Source organism: Numenius arquata, chromosome 10 (genome assembly GCF_964106895.1).
Source record: "Numenius arquata chromosome 10, bNumArq3.hap1.1, whole genome shotgun sequence".
NCBI lineage: Eukaryota > Metazoa > Chordata > Aves > Charadriiformes > Scolopacidae > Numenius > Numenius arquata.
In genome coordinates, this window is record NC_133585.1 from 11,856,654 (window position 1) to 11,878,474 (window position 21,821).

The window sequence follows — 21,821 nt, forward strand, 5'->3', positions numbered from 1 at the left end:
TTGCACTGATTCCTCCAAATCTTGTCTCAGAAATGAGTCCCACAGCTCCCTGCAAAGTAATTGGTCTAATTAGGTGGTAGGAAGGAGCTTCTTTAAATTCCTCAGAAATTAAGACGTGTCATCCGCTTAACATCTTAGCATCTGTTACTGGCTCTTGCACATTTCTCTTGCACATCAGTCTGAAGGACACTTTCCTGTACCTTTCAGAGGGAAAAAAAAACCACAACAAAAACCAACTGAAAACCAAGCCCTTGAAACGAGAAGAAATTGGCCCTTTCTTCAGTGGGATGAAGCATGTAAGGCGTCTCACCCCCTCCTTATTTCTGAGTTTGGTGCACGTTTGCCTGGGTGAGTACAATAATCACTTTGTTAAGTAAAAATATAGGAGGATACAAGCATAACTTTAAATCCTGTAGTAGTCCTTGCTGATGTGGTAATGTTGTCCTGAAATATTTTCCTTGGCATCTGATCCCTGTGCAAATGTTACCCTTAGCGTTTATACATTTGCAGTTTTGTTTCAAATTGGCTATTTTGAATCTCTAACAGTCAGTCAGTAGAATGACAACTAATTTGTTGTTTCTTGTTTTTTTTTAACTTTGTTTGCTGTTGTCTGGCAGCAAGTAAGTAACTATTTAATTATGGCTAATTGCTCATGCAGTAGGCATAATTTTAAGACAGAATGTGCTTAGAATACTGGGTGAGGTACCGAGGCACTGGGAAAGTTTCAAACTTGCATGTGTAGAGTAGGGGAGAGGTGTAAAGTCGTTGGAAGCTGAAAAGGTTAATTAATGAAGCTGTCTGGAACTGCTTGAGATTTTTTAGACAGATCCTGCTACTTGATTTGTTTCTGTTGGTTGGGTTTTTTCCCCATATACTCTATTTGCTGCTGTGTGAATACTGGCACAGTGGCATGTAGAAGTAATTTTATTAAAAATATCTGTACAGGTATAGTTCTGAAAGTTCATTGCAGCAGCTGAGTATGTTGCTCACCGTTAGTATTCCCAAAACAGCTCATGTTTACTGAGTCAGGTAACAAAGCCGAATAACTGCTGTCTACAAAATGCTTTTCTTTGGCTTCTCTTTTGTTTTAATTGCAGTTCAGGCAAATTATGCCCCCTATTTCTTTGATAATGGAGCCAGAAGCACAAATGGGAACATGGCACTTTTCAGCCTTTCGGAGGACACACCTGTTGGTCAGTATTAAAATGACTACGTTTAAATTGTGAAACTGAAGCTGCTTGGTCTTTTCATTAGCAATGTATATTCTGTTGTAGGTTGTTGCTGTGGTCTTACATGTTTTTCTTGGAAACTTGTAATTGGCCTTGATTTAAAATGACGTATTTGAATTGTAGCTGTAATTTAAAACATTAATTTTAGCTCCTCTTTTCTTAGTCCACCAATCTATTCACAGCATCAGAGCACAGACCTTTGGGGTCAGAAATAAATTTATGGTGATTAGGAACTTCTTACTAGTTCTGTAAGTGCTTGTGAAAAGAAAGCCTAGTTGCTAGTAATTTTATTAGCCTTGGTAGAAGCAAGCTGTATGTTGAAAAGTAACAAAGGCATGATTTTCTCTAAACAGCTATCACATTTTTCATGTTTACCATTAGAAAATGTTTCTACTTGGAGTGAAAATTGCTTTGTCTAAATAACTGATGTTTTTTAAAAAAGTTTAGTTTTGGTCTATTGAAAACTCAAAAATTGATGTATTTTTCAGCTTTCAGCATTTTGAGGAAGGTCTATTTATGCTTCTTATAACTGTAGTTGCATTAAGAAAAATTAAATAATAACAAAAAGGTGATTTAAAATCAATATTTTTCATGGGCGAAGAATAATTTCCTAACATTTAAAAAATTTATGTAAAATATATTACAGTGATGAACACCACTTTTCTTCAAACATTGCACTGAGTTTTTGTTTAGGATTTGCTCCTGTTTGTCTGTAGCTTTTACAGGCTAAATCAGAAAAGTGTTTAGCTATTGCAAATCGAGTACCAGAGCACCCATTTATTAGCTGTCTCGTGCACAGAGGAGAAAGATGGCTGCACGGAGGGGTGCACCCAAAACCCTCCCCTCCCAGGGCTCAGGCAGCTGGGGGAGGCAAGGGTGAGGGAAGGATCCAGTGGACACAGCCTCCTCTGGAAGACCGATGCTGCCACCTTTGCCTTCCTAAACATGCCCAGGGTCACTCACTGCTTTGGGAAGCAGCTGCCTGGGGCTTGCCCTGAGTCTGCGTTTCTGGCCCAGTGGTGTTAATGCCAGCCAAGATCCAAGGGCATGCTGGGGGGTGGGGAGAGAGTGACTGGGAAGCAGTGACTTCTCCTTTGCCTGCTCAACCAGAGAAGAGGAGGGGGAGAAGGTGGCACATACCATAGAAGTGACGCATCTAGCCGATGAACTTAAAAGGAGCTTGCTTATGATGCAGTAGGGATTTGCTATAAACTCGGTCAAGCTTAAGTGGAAACTTCAGCTGAAGGCCAGCAGTAATGTACTGGCACTTGAAAAAGCCAGAGGCAGACCAAGGAGCTGTGATTTTTGCTGTACTTCTGCCCCAATTCACATAGAAACCACACTTGCTCAGCCTTGGCAATCCAGACAGCTCTGCTGATTGCTGGAGTAAGATTAGCCAGTGACACCACTTGTCTAATAGTGGTGTCTATTATATAAGTCTCGTAATGCCAGATAGCCACAAAATGGGACCCCAACTCCGTTTGTTTGGGGTAGTGTTTGCCAACTCCACCACTCAAACTGCAGGCAGTACAACTCACTCGCTTGCCATCAAACTCCCGTCCCCCAGTGTGGTGGCAGCTCTCAGACATTTGCAGAGCATCAGCCTCTCCCTGCCACCGCTGAGAGCCTCCAGCCACCTGCGTGGGGATGGGGATATAAAGATGGCACAGAGCTGCCAACACAGTCAAAAATGTCCTCCTACCAGGACTGCAGCGCCAGACGGTCTCTCAGATGACAGCACTCCCTGCAGCAGCAAAGCACAGCAGTAATTTTACAGCAGTGGGACCCAGTGCATCTGATCTGGGGCTGCAGGCAGGTGAAGAAGGAGAGTGTGCCCACCACAACAGCAAAACAGCAGGGTGAGGGATCAGAGCCTGTCTTAGCATTCTTGTGACTAGCCTGGGTAAGAATAGTGACAAATTCGTGATGGGCTTTTGCATGTGCTTTTGTAACACTAGCAACCAGACTAGGTATGTAGAGGTCCCTGGGGAGTTTATGTTTTGGTTGCAGCCATGATAAAGCTCAAGCTTCAGTGCTGCTGTACCTCTTGCCTGCTGGCTTCATCCAGAATGTGTTTATGTCTTTACATTGGCTGGTTTGTACTTCAAATTTGCTGTATTTGTGCTTTAAAAGACAAGAGAGAAGCGGCTTCTGGCTTAAAGCTCCAAAGGTGCCACCAAAAGCATTTCTCTGAGTTAAAAGGTTAGGAGGCATTGAGTTTAGGCTTTTGCTAAGGGTCTGGAGAAGCCCTTGGGAAAGGAGGACGCAAGACCTTACTTCTGAGAAGTCCAAATATGGTAGCTTTGCCACGCAGCTGCTAGTGCTTCTTTGGGCTAACTCTCAGAACACCTTGGCTAAAAGCTGTAAGTACTGCAGGGTCCTCTCTTCTGAAAGCGCTTTGGGAAGTTCCCTTAGGATGTGACTGCTTGGGGTTTGCTCAGTGCAAACTGCTGCTGCTACCCACTGCCCGTGTCAGCAAGGGATGCCCCGGCAAGGAGATCCCAGAGGAGGGCACAAATGACACTGATGCTTTGGTGTCAGGTGTGCATTCAGCTTTGCGCAGGGCGAGAGGACCAGTGTTGGCATCAGAGCACAGTCAGAGCTTCATGCCAGAGTTCAGTGAGGGCTCACGCGCTGCCTGTGATAAATGGCTGCCAGGGCCCCTTTTCTGCAGCTCCAATGAGGGGTCTCACACTGCAGAGGAAGCTATTACTCTTAATCCCTCTACCCCAGTCTCCTCCAGAAGAAAGAGGAGTCTGGTCTCTGATGTCTGTGTGCAGTCTCGAGCACCCACACTCCAGCAGCCGTCTTTCATTTTGAGCAAGATGATCAGTGACAAAACAGGGGAATTGAAACTTCTGTATCTTGGATTCTGGATGGTTTCACTCAGGCTTAGGTGCTGCAAAAATGGGAAGGTTGCCATAAGGGTCTTCCCTGTGCTTACGTAAAATTTGGAGTCGTAGGCAGGATGCTTTTCGTGGCAGTATCCAGTGTCTGATCTGAGCAATGAACAATAAACCTCCGGGTATTTTACGGTCTGTGGCCCCACCGAGATTACAAGCAGTTGGCAAAGTGGTGTGTGTGAGTTATTTTCCCAGGCATCAGTAGGGAAGGGACATACAGTGTTCTGGAGCAGCAAAAGGAGACAGTGGATTCTCCATGTAACCCTAGAAAGAGAAATTGCGGTGCTGCAGCTGCATGAATGTGTCAAAATCAAGAAAATCACATTATCATGCTTATATCATCCTTAACTTGACCTTCCTTGTGCAATTGTGCTTACGTACAGATAGTTGTGATCTACCAAGTTACATACATTTTGACATGTTATCATAAAAGCAGCAAATACTATTTCTGTATGAAAGCTTGAAAGTATCCGCAGATGCCCAGATCCCATTTATTGCTGCAGAGCATGAGACCCCTCGAGGTAAGAAGGGCCAGAACAGCAGCCCCTTACAGTGCCAGATGTAAGAAGAATGGGAAAAGTTATGAACTGAAATACAGTTGCAGTTTGTGTGGCTGTTTGGCAGGGCAGGTGGGTGATTAGCTCTTTGCAAGGAGTTGCCTGTGTACACACATAATGTACGCGTGCTCTTAATCAAGGTCTTAAGGCATGTGTGGGATGCTATTTCAGGTTGTTTATTTCATCTTACCTCATTAATCCCTGTAAGCTCTCATAGCGGGGACAGAGTGGGGCTGAGAACAGCTGCAATGCAAGGGATTGAAGCGTACTTGGAAGGCCTAGTTCATTACTCTCCCACAGCCCAAGCATCATCGGTGCTCTGGAGATCTTCGCATGCCTCTCATCCTTGTGTTTTTCCTTTCTGTTTTTCCCCATGTCCCTAAGTATGCACTACCCCCAGTTAAAAGCCAGTTTGCAGTGGCAGTTACAGCTGCCAGCTATCTACCACTGGATGACTGACCACTTCAGGGCCCTCATTCCTTCAGGCTTCCGCTGTTGTTCCTACATGCTACTGGTCTCCTTTCTTCCCATCATTCACAGCTGGCTGTGGAGAGCCCTTTTGTCCCCTCTGGTACCCATCGTTCCTTCCCTGTTTCTATCACCCTGATCCAACTGATGCTCTCCAAACTGGTGAGAGTCCCTGTTAGTGTGTTTCCTGTTCCTTCCTTCAGCGATCCCACCCTCGTGCTCTGCCATCTCTCTGCATGTGTTTCTGGATTTCATCCATCACAGATATATATATAGTAGCTGAATCCACAAATAATTTTTTCTGCCCACAATTTCTTTCCAAACCTCCTTGTCACAAAAAATACTTGAATGAAAGAATTAACATGATGCTTTTTTAAATGATAATTCCTTTCTGACTAGACAATTTAGCCCAAGTTGTGTCTTGAAATCTAGAGACCCACTAAGACATTCAGGTGACTCTGGAAAGGCTAAATTTTTTGAAGGTGCAGGAACATTCAACTTTTTGCAGAAACTGAAATCTCTCCCCTCGGAAAGCCAGGAGCTACCAGAACAAAACTGTTAAACAGAGCCTGCCTTCTGCATCGCTGCAGCAGAGCTAACGCTGCGCAGAAGAGAGCCCCCCGCCAAGCAGAGCACTGCGCAGAGATGCACTGAGGGCTCGCAGGTGTTTTATGCTTCTAACAGAAACTGCAGACACAGAAAATTGCCCTCGGATGGCTCCTCCTCGGAGTTGGTTGCTGTGGGGACACATTGCTGCTGTCTGTGGGGTGGTGTTTCGGGTACTTGCCCCCTCTCCCCACTGCAGGGGCTTGCAGCTGCGAGGCCAGTTTCGGCTGCAGCTGTAGCAGCCATGGCTTTTGGGCTGCTGGTCCTGGCCGTGTCTCCACTTTGCCATCCAGTGGCGGTGTGTCAGGTGCAGGAAGGGAGCAGGAGCCACCCAGGCAAGCTCAGGAAGGAGCGGTAGATGGTAGTGAATGGGAAAGGAGCCCTTTCTGAGGTAGGCTTGGTGTATGGTCCGTGCCCTCCAGAAGCCTGAGCTCCCCTGTGCTTACAGTGTAAAACAGCCCTCTGTGAGCTGTGTGTTAACTGTCCATCACCTTTCCTGGTGGGAAAACAGGCCTTTGGCTGAGACAGGTGGAGAACAGGCACCTAACCCTGGGCAAGATGGTGTTTGCTGTGACATTGGGAACAGAGGTGTCCTGTCCTGGGAGCATGGCCATGAATATCCCTCTCTGCATCTTGTTAACAGGTGTCAGCTGTGGTGGCAAAGGACAACGGCGGGACTGAGCATGGGTCCGAAATGTGCTTGCCTTGTTTAACTTGGCAGGGAGGGGATTTGGTTGCTGAGTGTCACACAGCAGAGAGGGAGAGTGTGTCTTCAGTGAGAGGGCAAAACCAGCCCCAGAGCACATGGACAGAGGCTGGCCGTGAATAAATTTAAGTCAGAAATGAAGTAAAATGGAGCAATGGCATCATGGGACAGCCATTCAGCCCGAGTGGCAGGAGCAAAGAGCAAATGACTTTTAAGATGGAATAGGAAAATGAAGTGAGAGCCTGGCGTGGCTCCTGGGAAGCAGCTGTAGCAGGGAGCAGCATCCAGCTCCCAGGGACTTCCCCATCCCAGCCTGCTGCACCATCCCCATGGTACTCAGAGGATCCAGCTCTTCCAGCCAGGGCCCTTCCATGGCATTTCCCATATCCCCAGATAAAGACTCTTCTATTCCCTTATCTTTCTGGCAGGGAGAGGCTGTTTACTTGCTACTTACCAACAAGATTTTAGCTGGTATTTTTTTTTGTTTATTTCCTTCTCAGCAAGTAGAGGCAGCACACTGAAAGGAGATTTTTAATTGGCATTAACGCTGTGCTGAGAAGTGTTCCCAGGTTGTTAATGATATGGAGAGTATTGTGGAGTGAAATTACAGTTCAGAGAAAATTAGGAATTATAATGAGCTAGAAAAGAAATTTTGATCCACAATCCAATTTAAAAGGCACACAACTGTCCTGTATTAAAAATTAAGAAGTATCAGCTTTAGCTAGGAAGCAAACAGTCCAGTGTAAAGATCAATGATGTCCTTCTTACTTGCTCAGAAACCTCAGTAATCTCAGTATGTACCAATATCAATCTTTCTTCTCACATTTAGCAGCAAGAAAGTTCCTGTTTTCCTTATAAGAAAATTCCTAGAAAATGCAGGAGAGAAAATTGTGAGACTGGAAAAACAAGCCCAGGTTCAAATGTATTCACCTAAACTTTCACAGCCTGTTCTTCTCTAGCACATGCTCTGCGGTCCCTGAGGAGCGGGTTGCAGTTTGTGCTCTGCTGGTGCTGGTCATCCAGGGCAGCCCCAGTCACACCACTAGACCCTCTGCCTGGCTGTCACCCACAGGCTCCAAGAGACCCCAGCCACGGGTTGTGGTGTCCATCCTGTTTCTCCCCTGCACAGGCAGTGCTGCTCAGCAGCTGCTGCAGGCATTTGCGTAAGCTAGAAACAGGCAGGAGAGGCAGGGGTATATGAAGTGGAAGGGACAGGAAAAGTGAAGAAGAAGGGCAGAAATGCAACTAACAAGTAAAAACTTCTAATGACTGGAAAAGGCTGAAGCAAAGCATTGTGTTGATAATGATGTCAGTGAAGCGCTGGCAATTGACATTCAAATTCTCCATTTGGCCCCAGCTGTGATATTAAGACAAAGCTTTTAAAAAGCAAGAATAAATGCAGTCAGTACTGGTGTTGCAGAACCTTCAATAGTCTTGAAATTTCTGTCACTTCTATAGAGAGCTGTATCAGGAGATATAGCTGTCCTTTCAGGACACTATTTTATATCAGCCCCAATTTATTCTTCTCCTTGCATTTCTTTGTACTTACACCGTTCAGTTGTTATAATCAGAGAAGTGTCTCATCACACTGCTCACTGTCTTTCCCTAATAATTTTGGGAGATCTCAGTTACAGATGTGTTTTTATTTTCTACCCTGTTTTGTGGGAAAAGTCCAAGAAAAACATGGAACGTGTTTTGTAGTTTTGTGAACCTGTTTTGCAAATCTTGACTATTTGTTGGCTGGCTGAGACAGCTTATAATAGGATGTGTTGCTTGTGCACCTTGGGGCCCATTGGTTTTTGCAGTGTGAACACTTTTCTGTATAAAGTTGCCCAAATTTTGCCCTGGTTATTATCATAAGAGAGTTTACTCATAAGAGAACACAGATCCCATGTGTCTTGGCATAATGTCTTGCTATGCAAAGAAGACAGTGTCACTACTGATGCCTGGTGGCTGCATGTCCATTAAGCCCACTGATCTGTTTGCTTTACATTTTGCGTGCTGAGGGATAAGCAAACAAGCAGCAGAAGGTTGCATTGCAAAGCTGAGGACACATTTGAGAAGCTGACCTGTCAGTGGTGCGGGCAGGACCTCAACCAAAGCTCTAGAGTTAAACAAAGCTTATGGATCTGGTCAGTGAAAAACTCCACTGCCACTACAGAGAGGATACGAGAAAAAGATTACAACTTTTGAGTACAGAATTAAAAATCTCTTGAACTCAGGACCAGAGTAGTTTAAAACTGGAGCCATCTGGGTTCCCTTTAACAGCATTCTTCCCTAACTTCATGCTAACTTTCTTAGTGGGGATTCTTCCATCATATCTCTGTGTCCCATGCACAGGCAAAACTCACTACTAACTTGTGAGTCACTTGCCTACACTATTTCCAGTGCGGGGAACTTTGTTAGATGTAAAGCAGAGTTTCTGTTTTGAAACTCTGCGATGGATATCTCAGGTAACTTACCCAAGGCATTAGCAGATTGGAAGGAAACAACGGTGTTTTATATTTCAGGCTCAGCTAACTGATATTTGTAAAGTGCTTGAAGTTATTTTGGTGAAGATATTAATGCACAGTAGAATGACAGACGTGTAAGTTTAAAAAAATAATACCAATAAACCCTCATCATGTTTTGAAAGTGTGGGTGTTATAACTCCCCCAGGAAGTATCACTTCTGATAAACAAAGTCAGTTTACTGGAAAAACTGGCACCAACTTCTCAAATGTTTAAAAATAGAAATAACAATCTCTCTTTCCCCAGCTTGTGAAAGAAATACATTGATGAGTTTAGAGAATTTATTCATTGGTATGAGCATGAGTGGGTGTGTTAAGTAGAGAATTTAATGAGAGGGAGCTAATGAGGGGGAGCGAATTAGGAAAGAAGATTTTTGCATCTATTAGTTCTCAAAGTGGAAAAGTCTGCAAATGTCCTTGCATCTCCTGAGCTTCAGAGCCTGGGTCCAGTCCTGTGGGAGTGCTGCCTACAGTTGCCGGATCCTCTGCCTGCAAGTCTGTTGTTCCCATAAAGCGGAGGTGTGTGAGGGCCTTTTGGTATTTCTGAGGTTGTCACCAAGTCATACAACAGCATCACTTCTGACTCACCTGGGCTGAGAGTTAGTCAAGAGCTTGTCATCTGTGTAAACACTATGGTGTGAACAGTATTGATCTCGGTGCGGTTCCGCAGGAAAGAGCCTGAAGTGAGAGAAACCAGCGCTGATAAACTCGGCTTAACCAATAGGCTAAAAAGTGGCAATCAGGACTATTGAACTGCCTACTTATCCATATTTCCCAGTAAGTGGGTTTGATTCACAAAAGCTTTGCCTGCCACAGGGGAGCTAAGTTCCTAAGGAACAGACCAGTGAAAAACTCACTGATTGAAGTAACCACAGGGAAATGCTGTTGAATGCCAATTTTTCAGGTACCCATGTGTACACTCTGAATGGAACCGATCCAGAAGGAGATCCCGTGACATATGGCCTGGCCTATGAAGCTGGATCAAGACGCTACTTTTCTGTCGACAAGAACCTTGGAAATGTTACGCTGATCGAGGAGCTTGACAGAGAGGTACAGTGAAATGGCACCACTCTGTGTGTTCATGGAATTTCCTTCAGTTTAATTTGATCTGTGGCTTTGAGGGACAATGCCAACTTACTCACCCCTGAAACATCTAATATACCTTGCAATTCTGAGACATTATGCTTCACCCATCATGTTGTTTTCCAGTTGAATTGCACCACTGACATTGCTATCAATTTTTTTTGGCAGCTGTCTGTCCAGCTCTTGCCAAAAGAGAAGTTTACTCTGTGTTCCTATCTTCCCCCAGCCGCACCCTGTCAAGAGTGTAGGGGCAGTTACAGTCCTCTGATCCTCAGACAGGGGACTCTCCTGTCATTAGGAGGAAATAGAGATTTGTGTAAGCAGTGTTCCAGGACACTTCTCTAGTTACATCATAGCCCTTTAGCCCACATGTAGCCGTGTTGGGTTAAAGATGTCCCCAGCAATACTGATCTAAAGGCAGCCTTATTCTGGGAACACAGGCACTGAATCCTTCATGTCTCCTTTGCAGGGAAGGGTACACAGTACTTAATAAACCCTTCAAAATACTGTTGACTGAGACAGAAGAATTTTGAACCAATATGCCTTTTTAGAGAGTGTTTCTTGAAAAAGATGACTGATTTTCACTAGCACTTTACAGGACAACAGGGATTCCCAGACCAACTGTCTCTTGACAGTAGTCACAGAAAGTCCAAAGATCCCCACAGCTGGAGCCTCTGAGGGGGGTCTTCCTAGCCTCTGCTGTGATTGCTTTGTGGTATTAGTTGTCGCTTTCATTTACCTGCTGAGACACATTTAAACTTGCAGTCCCTTTTCCAATCAGGGCAAAGACCATCTCTCTAACAAAAGAATTTTCTTGGTTTACAGAAGGAAGATGAAATAGAAGTTATTGTCAGTATTTCAGATGGCCTGAGTACAGTAAGTATTTAATTATGCTGTAGCTTGTCAAACTGTCTGTCCCCACATACATCCTCCTATTAATTTACCTTACAGGGACTATCTCATTTTATCAAAAAACATAATCTCATTAGAGTTTTGCCTCCTGTTTCAAGAGCCACTGAACTCCCAGTAACTAAGGTCTTACTCCGGCTCCTTGCTCAGCTATTTGAGGATAATTACAATGTAGTGTGAGCTAACAGACTGACTTAGTGGCCTGCAGAATTACAGGAGCTTCCTATGAAATTTCACTGTCAGCTCAGTAGGATCAATACCTAAGAAAGAACTGGAGGCTTTTTGGAGAAATGTATGACTTTATAGGCACTAGTGTTGGACACCCAAGAGCTGGCTGTCCCTCCACACCTGCAACGTTTCTCTGGCATGACATTAAGAAGATTTGTTTAGGCTAGGGGGGTGGGGCTTTTCTAGTCTGCTGTTGAATAAAGCTTTGATCACTTCGAATCATTAAGGACTTTTCTGAGGCGTTCCACAAGCATCCAGTCCTAGTTCTACAAATTTCCTTGGCACTTTAGCTTACGGACAAATGCTGTCACAGCCAGGATATTAGTCTGCTAATAAGAGGACCTGGGCCACAAAAGTGGGACCCTCTTACTGTCCAGAAGACAGAATAACTCTCAAGCTCTTCCTCATCTCAAACAAATTATTTGAGATCAGTACAACAAATGTTTGGGAGGTGCCAGCATCCTACAGGCACAACTGCTCTGACAACCTCTGTAAACAGGAAATAATGGGATCACATCCACGTGTCCACTTGCAAACAACTGGGAAGTTTATTTGGTCAAATATGTTTGCTTCTGTATTTTTAGAAAGAGAATATGTATTTTGTTCAAGATGGATTGTTACGTATTAGTAGCATGTGTTCGTCCACCCAAATTATGCATGCTATTAACCTAGTATCATGATATCAAATGAGGCATTAATGGATGCTCTTGGCTGTCAGGTACTGACTTTTACAGTCTTTTAGGTATTCTCATAAAATACATCATGGTATCTTGAATGGCATAAAGAAGAAGAAAGACTTGAAAATTAGCCCCAATCTCTAATTTATAAAGTACTCTGAGATTCCTTATTTAGTTTGGAGATATCTGGGTGTTCTCCACAAAGCAAATTCTTCTGCATTATGGAATTTTTCTGTATTTTCTTTTATGTGCTCAGTTTTGGTAGTGCAAAGATACTCTATTACAATGTAATTTCTCATTGCCTTTTACTGCACCCTAGTAGCCAAATGAACAGGTACATGTTGAAAATCAGCTTGAGTCATAATATGTTCTTCATATTCTACTTCAGGTTTCTGAAAAAGTGAGGATCCTTGTAATGGATGCTAATGATGAGAGCCCGGAGTTCATCAATACACCTTACATAGTCCAAGTCCCTGAGGTTGGTGAAGTTCCTTTGCATACTGGAAGTATATTTCAATGGGATGTAAAGAGGATCTAGTATGTTTTCAGCAAAATAAGATGATGTGCAGGACTAACTTGCATTCTTTTGTTTTGGGGGTTGGGTAGATATTTACGCAAATTTAGGGAATAAGTCTGTAGGTACTTTAGGTGTGCTGTTTTGTGGGTAAGCTCCAAAATGTGAGTTATTGGGAGGTTTTAGAATTTACTTCAGTGGGAATAGGATGTGCTCTGTCTTCGCTGAGATTTCCTGTCATTTCTATTCCAAAAAGTTTTTCTTCCTTCTTGTACTTCTCCAATTTCCTCCATTTTTAATCTCTTCCCTCTTTTCTTTCTGTTCTTTGGTTCCCTTGATGCATTTATATTCTTTCTACCATCGTTCTCTTGCTGCCTCCTTGCATGCTCATTTTTCATTTCTTCTAACTCACCTGGTATTCCACTTCTGTGTGACTCTGGTAACTCTTCCTGGTCACAGAACACTCCCTCCGGCAGCAGTATCTTTAAGATCGAGGCAGTGGATAAAGACACAGGTTCTGGAGGAAGTATCACCTATTTCTTGCAGGTAAGGTATTACTTGTACCTTTAAAAATCACCTCTCATTTACTGAGTTCTCAGAAATCAGGTTAAAAAAAGATTTTGAGGGTTGAGCCTGCTACTAGTGTCTGTGGAACCAATTTTGTCCCGTGCACAAGAAAACCAGCATTGACCAAACGAATACTGTCTGCCTGCAAGCAGCCAAGTGCAGTCCAGCAGGCAGGAGGAGGAGCTGGAGTTGCCACTGTCACTCCTATGCTTGCCAGCAGGACTCCTCACGGCAGGGCTCTTCTTGGCCGTTTCTTTGTGGAGTAACGGGGAGAGCGAGTCTAATGTGTAATCTTGTCTGCATATAGGATTTCTAAAGCATGAAATAGCTTTCTTTAGAAAGCAAAATGCACTGCAAACCCAAATGTGCACTGCGGTGTAGCAGGCTGGTGCATAACTGAGACCCGGATCACAGTGTGAAATGTGAGGCACTAAGTCTTCTCACTGACAAAGCCATGCCCGCTTGTAACCAGCCTTTCAGGTGTTGCCCACTGGTGAAGAACATAAAGGGCTCCATATTTAAAGCTGAATTTCTGTATTACAGACTTTCTGCATGCCAAGAGGGCAACTTTTTGCGTTATATACATCAAATTTCTTCTTCCTGCATGCACCTTCGTCCAGATGAGCTGCAGCGCTCCTTATTCAAGAGGCAACAGAAAGAAAAAACCAAAAACCAGTTTGTGGCAATATTTACTTTGGATACAAATATGGAAACGAGTTGGGAGATATTTACATAGTACTAAAGCTAATCCTGTTAAGAGCTTGGGCATACTGTGAAAAGGATACCTTGAGTGCCTTGTTGAAATTTAGGTTTGATTTCACCAATTATGATCCATTTAAAATACAATATCTGCAGGATTCAATTTTGTACAGGGATTTTTCCAGTAAGCTGACAGACTGTGAAGCCAAGGAACAGCAATTTCAAACTTCTATATCTAGTTGATATGTTTGTGTGGCAAAAAGGTTACTAAATACGTGTATTTGTTGAAAATACGTTGCCATGTCTTTTGGCACAATCTCTGGGAATTCTCAAGTGCACAGAAAAAACCTTTCCAAAAGTCTGATGAAGGCAGGTGGTGATGTCTACTGAAAAGGCCAAGATTATCCGACAGCGGCCATTGTGTATGAATACCCCAATGGAGGTGTGTATATAGATATCTCCAGCCCAGAAGAATGGAGGGAGACATTTTTTCAGGCTTTTTTTTTTTTTAAATCAGATGTCTTTTAGGTTTTATTTGTATATCACAAAAATCAGCAAACACCACTCTATTGACAATAATCTTTGTGTGCAAACTTCCTGCTTTTTTTTAAGCTAGTAGAACTTTGAAACACTGAGGGATAACACCTTTTTTTCTCTTTTGTTTTCCCCTCATATTTTTTTCTGTTAAGCCTCCCTAGCTCTTTCCATGCAGTGAGGTGCGTTAACCAAAGTTTAAGATTTCACAATGAAATACTAAAAGATTAAAAAAATCTACATTGCAGGTAACTGATTTATTCTGAATAATGAGAGACTTGTGGTTGGTTCATGAATTGTTCATAAACACACAGAGGTGAAATTCATCAAATACATTATTCACCCAAACCGTATCATTATTCTAGTCTTTTCCCTTAGCAGACGAAATAAAAGATGAATCCCTACGGCAATCTTATTTCCATACCTGTAATCTCTTGCTGTTTCTTCTTTTCTTCTAGAACATCCATGCTAATAAGTTTACAATAGACCGTCACAGTGGTGTCCTGCGCATCAAAACAGGGGTCACCCTGGACTATGAGAAATCAAGAACACATTTTGTTGTTGTCGTAGCCAAGGTATAAAGCTTTTATCTGAGACTAGAGGAGATGGGGGGTTGTATTTGAGTAGGATTGATTAGTTTGAATACAAGTGTGACTTAAAGGGTTGCTGAAACATGAATTATAACATTGAAGCAGCACAGTCACTCCCTCTGTAACATCTGGAGGTGTGTGGGGTAACATGGAAAAGTGAGGGAGGAAAGATGACCCGTGTCTGCTGCTGAACAACATCTGGAGGCACTTGGAAGTGGGTTTCCCGCATTTTGCTCAGGCTCCAGTGCCAGGATAGTGACCCCCGCTGCAGAATTTAGAGAGTCACCTAGAAGTGAAGGGTTGGTGTACACAGCCCCGGCTTCAAGAAGTACCAGCCTTTGAGCAAACACAGGTGCCCAGGGCTCCCTCTTGCTGCCCAGGTCATGGCCCTACTGCAACAAGGGCAAGGTGCAGGTCAGTTATTAGCCACAGTAAGACACAGGGCACAGCTGGACCCCGTGCAGTGCAAGTGGCGGACTTCTTCTCTGGAAATACCTGTGGATGTTTCTTTCTTTCACTTCTCTGCTGCCTTGTAGCAGGAGCTTATTCAAATCCTGCAAATATTGCTGCACATCCCTTCTTGCCACTGTCATTCTCAGCAGTGCTGTGCCTGTGGCACGGCTAAGGATTCATAACAGGCATTAAAAGTTTATGGATTCTGGAGTAAAGTCTCTCAGGATCCTGTGGGAACCTGTCACACAGACAGGCTCGCACGGGTGGAAAGAGGATGATTTTGCTGCTACTAATGGGGACTTTGAGTTTCTCGTGTCTTATGAAAAACATACAGATCTTTTTATGTATTTATTTAGCCAGGGTTCATTTGAGAAGAAGTAACAAAATTTGGCTTAAATGCTGCCTCCAGGGCAGTAAGGAGGAAAAAAAAAGAGCATATCTTACCCAAAAAATGGAATTTTTAGAATTGGTACAGCAGACACAATGAACAATTTACACTTTTATACACCAGCATGAGTACTGACCTCCAGCCGGTGCCCTGAGACTGAGGGTGTTAAAAGCTTCTGAAATTGCGAGTCATCTTTCTAATTGGCTCTGCTGTATGAGTAGCACAGAGTTGATTGTAGTCAGGTCCCCAGAGATTGTTTATACACCATGGTTATCTAACAGTTCTTGGCTGCACAGCTCCTCCGTGCTTTCACCTTATCACGTAAGAGTCCCTAGGAGACTTTGATCATGCACACTCTTTAATTTCCCCCTAGAAATGCACTACCTTGCTACTGCTCATTGTCTTCTGTTTTTGACAAGACTATAGGTGGGATGAAAAGCTGTAGACCTTAGTCACTAACTTTTTGCATCTGTTTCTAGCGTTCTTTTTTCCCCTCAAAGAAACTTGAATTCCCTATCCCCTGTGTTGTTGATAAAAGATCGTGTATGACTATGTGTATTGGCACAACCACATTTAATACAAGAATGACTTCTGAGACACTGCAAGCTGTCTTCCTAATCAGAGAGGAGCAGGAGAAATGGAAAATAGAAGAGAATAGGGCAGCAGAGATTAATCTGTGTGTTGCGAGAGAGAAGGGATTCCTGGGACTGTGCTTCTGAAGGCTCATGAGGTGCATGCAATGCCATAAGCTGATTCGCAGATATGTTTTAGCAGAGGGATCTGATGATGACTTCTCTTCTAGGATGGTGGTGGGAAGCTCAGAGGAGACAACAAAGTGTTTTCAGCCACAACAACCGTTACTGTCAATGTGGAGGATGTTCAGGACACTCCCCCCATGTTCATCGGGACTCCCTACTATGGATATGTTTATGAGGATACACTCGCAGTAAGTGCTGGTTTTGCTGGTAGGAGAACAAGTGCAATCTTTCACATCTCATTCAAGATGGTCCTCTGGTTTCTAGCTCAGGCTTTATTGGAAACTGGGACCTAAGCTCTGATATGACTCCTAGGTGAAATGAGCTGACAAAATCTCAAACTTGTTCTTATTTACATTCATTGCAAATTTGCCATGCAAAGCTTCCTGTTGCTGTCATTAAAGTCAAAAAAGATTCTGCCCATTTATTGGCAGAATAATAATTCTGCCAATGGTCTAAGCCTAGACAGTGGTTAAGAGTTCTTCTGTAGCTGAGACCTGCAGAGGCACTTGGCCGAAGGCTTAAGCAGGTTGCCAGTTACCTCACCTGAACATGTAGTGCTTAGAAGCCTTTGCGTGTTTGTGTGCTGTGTGGTCTCCCAGTGCTTTTATCTTTTAGCTGGTATTTAGCTAAATTTAGCTTTTACCTCAGCTGATTGTGCAAGGTCTGGGGAGAATTTATGCCCAAATGCTCTAGACTCTGTGCTGTCCCATGGATGTCACCTGGGGAGAAGCAATCCTGACACTCCCAAAACGCAGGATAGTTTCTGCTCAGCGATGGCTAGATAGGCAAAATGAGCCAGGAAGTCCTCCCAGGCCTAAAACCCACCAGGTTATCAAGCAAGCAGGGACACACTTAGGAGAACCACTTACAAATGGGGACACTGCATTTGTCAGCATGTGTCTGCTGCTGAAGGTACCACTTCATATCTATCATGGACACAGAATCCAAAGAGTACACTGAGCTCCTGGCTGTGTCATCACCCCAGAAATGCCTCATAGCAGATTTGCTTAAAAGGAAGTATGCAGCTTAGCAAATCAGTTTATTATATCCATCATGATGCTTTCAGCCACTTGAAGCTACAGACTAATGAATTTTCTCTATATGTAAGCAGCGGCACGATAGCGTGTATGGATCAGCTTTCACCCTGATACATAAGATATAATTTAAATTTTCTTCATACATAGGACGAGAAATGGTATCTACTCATAAAGTTACCCAACATTAGACTCTTTGGCAGTGTGATTGCACACTGTTCACTTGATTTTCCCTTGAGTTTCAGGAAAGGTTGTGTCTCTACTTTCAGTCCAGAACTCCAATGTACACTGCAGCCCCTGCATGACTGCGTATTGCAGTTCGGTGCATAGGCTGTTACATTTCAGCAGGCAGAAAAATAATGCTTGTGTACTTCGCAGATGTTTGGAGTGAGTGATATTACATGTATGGATTTATTCTGCATAGTTGTACATAGATCTTGAAATAACTATCAGGTGCACACAGGAGTTAGTGTTTACCATGGAAATGGGAGCCAATAAATGTTAATTACATCCAGCCTGAGCTCATAACTTACACCATTATGATATTATAATGATGGAAGCAAGAATTGGTCCTTCCCGGTGTGGGTTTTAGTGTTAGAATGAACTCCACAGAGAGAGACGCAATAGCTGATTTTATTGTTGTTTACAAATTTGGTGTTAATTTTTTGAACTTGCTTCTTTTCTCCTTGGTGGAGTTGTCAGGCTTTACGAATACTCTGTCACCTTCAAAGGGACTGCACTGCATTTTGCCCAGTAGGCAGATTTTATTGCAGCTTCCAGCATAAATGATAATAAATACAGTTCTGTATTTCCAGTTGCTGTAAGAGAACCTTGCTCTTGCTTGAAAATTTCATTCAGGGGTTGTCATGAAAATGTTCCTTGTTGCCATTTATGATTAACTGACAGTTACTTCAATGTTTCCTGTTTTGCAGCCCCAAACATTAATACTTTAGTTCAGAGGCCTAAATTGCACAGCTCGTTGCCACTTGGGTGAGCATTTTAATGCTGACAGTCATTGTCCCTCTGTGTTGACAGGAGTAGTCACACGAGCAAATGGTGTCCAGTACACAAGTTCTGTACGTTGGCCAATGGCCACATTACTTGCACAGAAAGAAAAACAGTGAAGGTTTAAGGACAGTTAAATCACAATAATTTTCATAATAATTTTATGCCCTAAACGTTCTGTGGGCCAACTTGCTTTGTGATCCACTGTTTGCTTTTGCTCCCTGGCTGACCTTAATGAGGTCAGACTCCTCAGCAGCTGCCTGTCTCTCAGCACACTGTGTGGCCATGGGGCATGCAGCGACGCCGGGAGCCTACACAGAGGGCATCTTCGTAGTCACCCAAACTAAACCTCAGGTCTCATATCAGTTACTCCAAATCCTCTGTCCAAGTCTGTGGCTCGAGGCAGGTGTCCCTGGCCACGGCTGGGACTCTTGGGGCAGCTGAGGCCCATGCACCAAATCCGGCTGCTCTGCCATCAGTACAGGCAGTGGCACTGGCCACAGGCTAGTGATGGCAGGTCACGCAGCGGGTCCAAAGGGAGTGAGCAGCAGCGAGGGGGGTCCCAACTTCTTATGGAAGTACAGTGGATGGACTGCGACATCACTGGGAACAACTGAAACTATCGATATAGGAACAACACAGCATTGAGCTCCTGCTCTGCAAAGCCAAGCACTGATTTTTTTCTGGCTGGGAGCCAATGGCCCTTGCTGTGTTCCCCATACAGACCAAGCAAAAGTAGCCACTGTGCTCTCCCACACCTCACTGCAGAAAGACTTATGGAAGTTCAGTTTATTAATACGCAATTGCAATTTCACTGTTCTTTGATCTCAGCACACAGACTGCGATTTCCCATTTCTCCCCAGGGCTCTGAGGTCCTTACTGTTGTTGCTCTTGATGGAGACAGAGGAAAGCCTAACAGTATTCATTATTGCATCGTGAATGGTGAGTATACTTGTTTTGTATGAAATCTGAAGGGCATTCAAAACTAGATCTGACATTAAATTAGAATGGGATATGCTGAGGTTTAATAAAGCTGAGACAAACTCTCATGAAATAACGTCAGGTACCTCAAACAACTCCAGGGCCCTGTCTACCAGAGAACAGCCAAGATACGATTCACTGAGTTTTAGTATCTGCTTCACAGAACTACGCTTGGAGTTGTTAATGTTGCTGATCTGTTAGGCATCAGTAGCCTGCTTGTCATTTCAGAAAGTGCAAAGGGAGATGCATTCACTGCTATGGAGTATCTCTATCATTTAGTCTGGGAGGAGGGAGAATGTATTGGGAGACCCAGACGTGGTATTTAGATGGATAATTTTCTTAATATTATGATTAAAGTGGCTAAACAGTCAATCCTCTGGTTTCTTGGAAGAAATTATATTTACCAGTGAAGAGATACTGGCTGTACACTGCACTGGAAGAAAGTAGATGTTATCAGAAGATTAATGATTTTCATCAGCTATTCTGAGTGTCTGTCGCACGTCTTTTAATAGCATAAATGTGAGACTTAGCTGAATTGATGATTCATTAGATGGTGAAGTCAACAACTTAGCTCAACTAAACTCCAAGCTACAACTTTAGTTTTGTTTGGTTCTCTCTTCCTCCAAAACAAGACTTCCATGGCATCTGGGCACCTCAGATCCCAGGTGTGAGAGATCTCAAAATTTCATGAGGTGTAGTTACAGAGCTATGCAGTAAGTTCTTCATTGTATTACGTGATCTAAATGCAAGGTCTAGAGAAGACAGAGAAGGTTGAAATTGAGGTTTTGTCTTGATGTGAGAAAAAATGGAAAATGGGAAAAGTAAAAAGAAAGGTGGAGAATGAGGAGTAAAAACAAATAAGTGGTATGAAAATATACTAGACAAGGGAGAAATCGAGTAAGGAGAATAATCAAAGGCAGATGAACCAAGGAAAATGTCAAAGGGAAATAGGATTAATGGGGAAAGATATTAGATTTCCAAAGAAAATAGAGGAGGAGCAAAAAGGTGCTATGGGGTAAAAAAGGTAAGTGATTAGGAAAGAGTGGAAAATGAAGATGAAAGGGGATGACAGCTAAATAGCACAAAATATGACTTAATGGAGAGCAGGCTTTCCTCATGCACATGAACACCAGGTTTTGCTAGCTTGAAATGCTAGCAAAAAGGGGGAAGGGGATATGCTTTCAGTGCATAGAAAGTTGAAGAAATAGATGGAGAACAAAAGATGACAACGGATTTCTGCCCCTGCACCTCAGACCCTGGCATTACCTGTGACAAGCCATTATCCCAATACCTGCAGGCTGGGTTGTCAAAGGGCAAGAAAATGCTAAGAGCAAATAGGAAATCATTTATTCTTTATAAGAGAATCGTATATTCTTTATCCAGGGAGTGTGGGATAATTTTAGAAAATACTCCAGTCCTCCTGCTGTGCAAAGGAACACACGTAATGCTACACACTCTGAGTTACCAATTTCCCTGTGATAACTAGACAATAACATGAAGTATGGTGGCTTGAAACCACTATTGACTTAAGCTTCTTCTCAGTCAGGATGTACTTTCCAGGCCAATGTATCTTAATAATTGACCATTGTATGAGTCGATATCTGTTCAATGTTGTGTCTTGTGTACTTTAATGAAGTTGCAGTTATTGCAGGTATTAGCAAAACGGGATACTATCGGATGGTTTAAAACTCAGCATTGGAATTGAGTGAGAGAAAAGGAAAAATGACTGGGTTTTCAGGTCATCCTCCTTTATTACTGAAGGCTTGATCTCCTTCATTGTAAGGGTTTTCCTCTTTTCTTTTCAATGGTAGGCTCTACCATGACACGTAGGTTGTGGCCAATATTGTACATGAGGTAGCATACAGGGGTGCCCATAGCCCCTCAGCAGAGCAGGACAGGGACCCCTGAGCTGCCGGCTGGTCCCCTCCCTCAGCAAGATGGGTGCAGACATCATGACGAGACACCACACCACTGCCTCTCTGCAAGCTGGCATTTGTTTCAGCACAAATTCGCCCGCTGTCAAGGGACTGCAGCCCTGTAACCGATCTTCTGTTGAGATCAATGGAAGTGAGGTTGGCGGCAGCAAAGTCAGCCGCAGCCCTGTCCTGCCTGTGTCAGACTGCCTCAATGCCGACAGCGTGGGGTTTAGCCCAGATCCTCCAAAATCCCTTTTCATTCAGGGCAGCCTTGCAAGAGGCTGAGAGGTTTTTACCAACTGAATGTCTAAGGCCAGAAGATGCCTCTCCAGAGATGCTGTCTGCAGAAAGAGTGACTATGGTTTTTTTAGATAGATTGTCAGACTTCTCACCTTAGCTGATATTAGTGAGAGAAATGTTCTTGTTTCTCGGAGACTTAATTATGCATTTGCTAATTAAAATGAGGAATGTCTATTTTTGTCTAAACCAGCATATAAAGAAGACAGC

At 43.4% G+C, this 21,821-nt stretch overlaps 1 protein-coding gene across 1 annotated transcript in view; it reads left to right on the forward strand.

Moving 5' to 3' along the window:
* The first annotated feature begins 287 nt into the window (after positions 1–287).
* CDHR1 (cadherin related family member 1) overlaps positions 288–21,821 on the forward strand; it is a 45,784-nt gene continuing 24,250 nt past the window's right edge. Inside the window, exons 1-9 of the mRNA XM_074155040.1 lie at positions 288–348; positions 1,098–1,193; positions 9,883–10,028; positions 10,887–10,937; positions 12,264–12,353; positions 12,849–12,935; positions 14,648–14,764; positions 16,423–16,566; positions 19,281–19,359. Coding sequence (XP_074011141.1) covers positions 288–348; positions 1,098–1,193; positions 9,883–10,028; positions 10,887–10,937; positions 12,264–12,353; positions 12,849–12,935; positions 14,648–14,764; positions 16,423–16,566; positions 19,281–19,359 — 871 coding nt within the window. The remainder of the gene's footprint in view (positions 349–1,097; positions 1,194–9,882; positions 10,029–10,886; positions 10,938–12,263; positions 12,354–12,848; positions 12,936–14,647; positions 14,765–16,422; positions 16,567–19,280; positions 19,360–21,821) is intronic.